Source organism: Octopus bimaculoides, chromosome 29 (genome assembly GCF_046866305.1).
Source record: "Octopus bimaculoides isolate indiv1 chromosome 29, ASM4686630v1, whole genome shotgun sequence".
Classification (NCBI taxonomy): Eukaryota; Metazoa; Mollusca; class Cephalopoda; order Octopoda; family Octopodidae; genus Octopus; species Octopus bimaculoides.
In genome coordinates, this window is record NC_142956.1 from 9,538,879 (window position 1) to 9,541,378 (window position 2,500).

General features: G+C 31.3%; 1 protein-coding gene across 50 annotated transcripts in view; it reads left to right on the forward strand.

Moving 5' to 3' along the window:
* LOC106872354 (uncharacterized) overlaps positions 1 to 2,500 on the forward strand; it is a 99,135-nt gene that overhangs the window by 4,872 nt on the left and 91,763 nt on the right. For all 50 annotated transcript variants that reach the window (XR_016238988.1, XR_016238986.1, XR_016238987.1 and 47 more), the window contains 2 exons: positions 850 to 1,216; positions 1,914 to 2,057. Coding sequence is in view for 28 of the 50 variants with exons in the window: in XM_089345488.1 (XP_089201614.1) it covers positions 1,019 to 1,216; positions 1,914 to 2,057 (342 nt within the window). In the remaining 22 variants the exon portion in view is untranslated. Of the gene's footprint in view, positions 1 to 849; positions 1,217 to 1,913; positions 2,058 to 2,500 lie in introns of those variants that run through there.

Genomic DNA, 2,500 nt, shown 5'->3' on the forward strand with positions numbered 1-2,500 from the left:
ATGAAAGTTCATTGTGGGTCTATTCGTACCCCAGGGTCTATTTGTATGTCATCACTAAATATGCTCATTAAACATATACTCAACACTATCTGCACTTCAGTTAATTGTATATATGCTGTTATTATTAAAATGATTCTCAACATATGGTCAAATGTTTCTGCCAAGCAAATCTGTTTTATATATTTGATCATATATCATGAATTATTCCAGTGAATGTTATTCCTAATAACTGTTTAGCTCTTGAGGTCTTCATTTGTTGGTGGCCAGTAGTATCCTTTCTAACCCTTCCAATATGTGTGTGTACATATGTATACATTCATACATACATATAGATATATATATTCATATGCACATATATATATATATATATATATATATATATATATATATACATATATATAAACATATATATGCACATATATATTTATGTACATACACATGTTATATATATTTTTTACTATATATATATACATACACATACATATACACATATATACATATATATAGTGTATACACGCGGATAAATAAGAAATATATATGCATATTATAAATATGCACAAATATATATATATATATATATATATATATATATATATATATATATATATATATATATATATATCTTTCTATCTATCTATTTATACTTATATATACTATAAATACTTATATGTGTGTCCCTGTATTAAAAATAATTTTTATATATAATTATTATCATTATCGATATTGATTATATTATTATCCTTATTATCATTATTATTACCATTGTTATCATTATTATTATTATATATATTATATATCAATACTAATATGTTTCTCTATTTTCTTTTCTTCTCCTTTTCATCTCCGTAGGTCCTAGGGCTGTTTTTCACGCTCGGGTGTTGACCAGATTTTTTTGGTTCTGCAGACCAACCAAAAACGACGAAAGTCTCTCGCCGGATACTCGGTTAATCCAAACATTTCCACAAAAGCTTACCTTAGCGTTCTCCTTTATTTCGGAGTTTCGACTTAAGCAACAACAATGGCCGGTTACGATCCAAATGATCCGGATATGGAGTTTCTGTGTCTGCCTAGGAACAAGCTGTTGGAGCTGACCACCAGGGCATTTGACGGCAAGAAGAACTGCTGGGTGCCAGATACCAAGGAAGGTTTCTTGTCCGCAGAAATCCAGAGTACCAAAGGTGATGAAGTCACTGTCAAATGTGACGCTAATTCTGAGGTAAATATCTGTGATTCACTTCTTTGGATTTGCCATTACATATATATATATATATATATATATATATATATATATATATATATATATATATATATGAATATATATATGCATATATATATATATATATATATATATATACATATATATATATATATATATATATATATATATATATATATATTGCTCCCTTCAATAGTCTGTATTTCCCTACAAATCATTTCAAAGCATTTCTTTATATAATTTCCTTTAATTATTATCCCTTAACCATTTAGCATTCAAACCAGCTATATCCAAGTCTAAACATTCAACCAGTTAAAACTGGCCAGATCTGCCCTCTCACACCTATCCTATCTGGTCTTTCTCAAAATAAAGGTATCACACTAGTAAAATACCTTAGCTGCAAGATAATGCATGATTAACTCAAAACAATGTAAATAAGTAAGAATTAATTTTGAGAGAGTAATCTAAATGCTAAAGGGTTGAACTGGCCAGTTCCAGCCTCTCACCCCTATCATACAATGTCATTCTAAAAATGAACAAATAAATGAGCAGTACATTTGAAATGTGAATAAATAAGTATTACATTTGAAAGAGTAATCCGAATGCTAAAAGTTAAGCCCCTAAGATTCAGTTTAAAATATTCCTGTATGGAATAAACCTCGATCAAAAACTACATCTGACCCCTTTTCTTTTGCAGATGAGAACAATCAAGAAAGATGACATCTCTCAGATGAACCCTCCCAAGTTTGAAATGAACATGGACATGGCTAACTTAACCTTTCTTAATGAAGCCTCCATTCTGCATAACTTGAGGTCGCGTTACCAATCTGGTTTCATCTACGTAAGTACATTTGGTTGGTCATTTTAAACAGCAGTTTTCTCCATTACCACCATTACAAGTTTCTCCCACACTCTCTCTCTCTCTCAAACACACACTACCTCTGTCTGTCTCTGTCTGTCTGTCTCTCTCTCTCTCTCTCTCTCGCTCTCTCTCATTCACATGTGCAATCTCCTTGATTATTTGCGGATCCTCTCTATAAAGTGTGGTGGGTGGGGTGGGGATGCAGGACACTTAACATTTCTGCACAGCTTGTATTCGACTTAATGATAAACCTATACACATACATGCACATACACACACACACACTCACACACAAATGCATGCACACACACATACATATCTACACACACATATTAGACATATTGGTCTACTCATATATCTCTGACAGTGCTGTTAACACACACGCATACACACACACATATATATCAAACAATCTACCTATT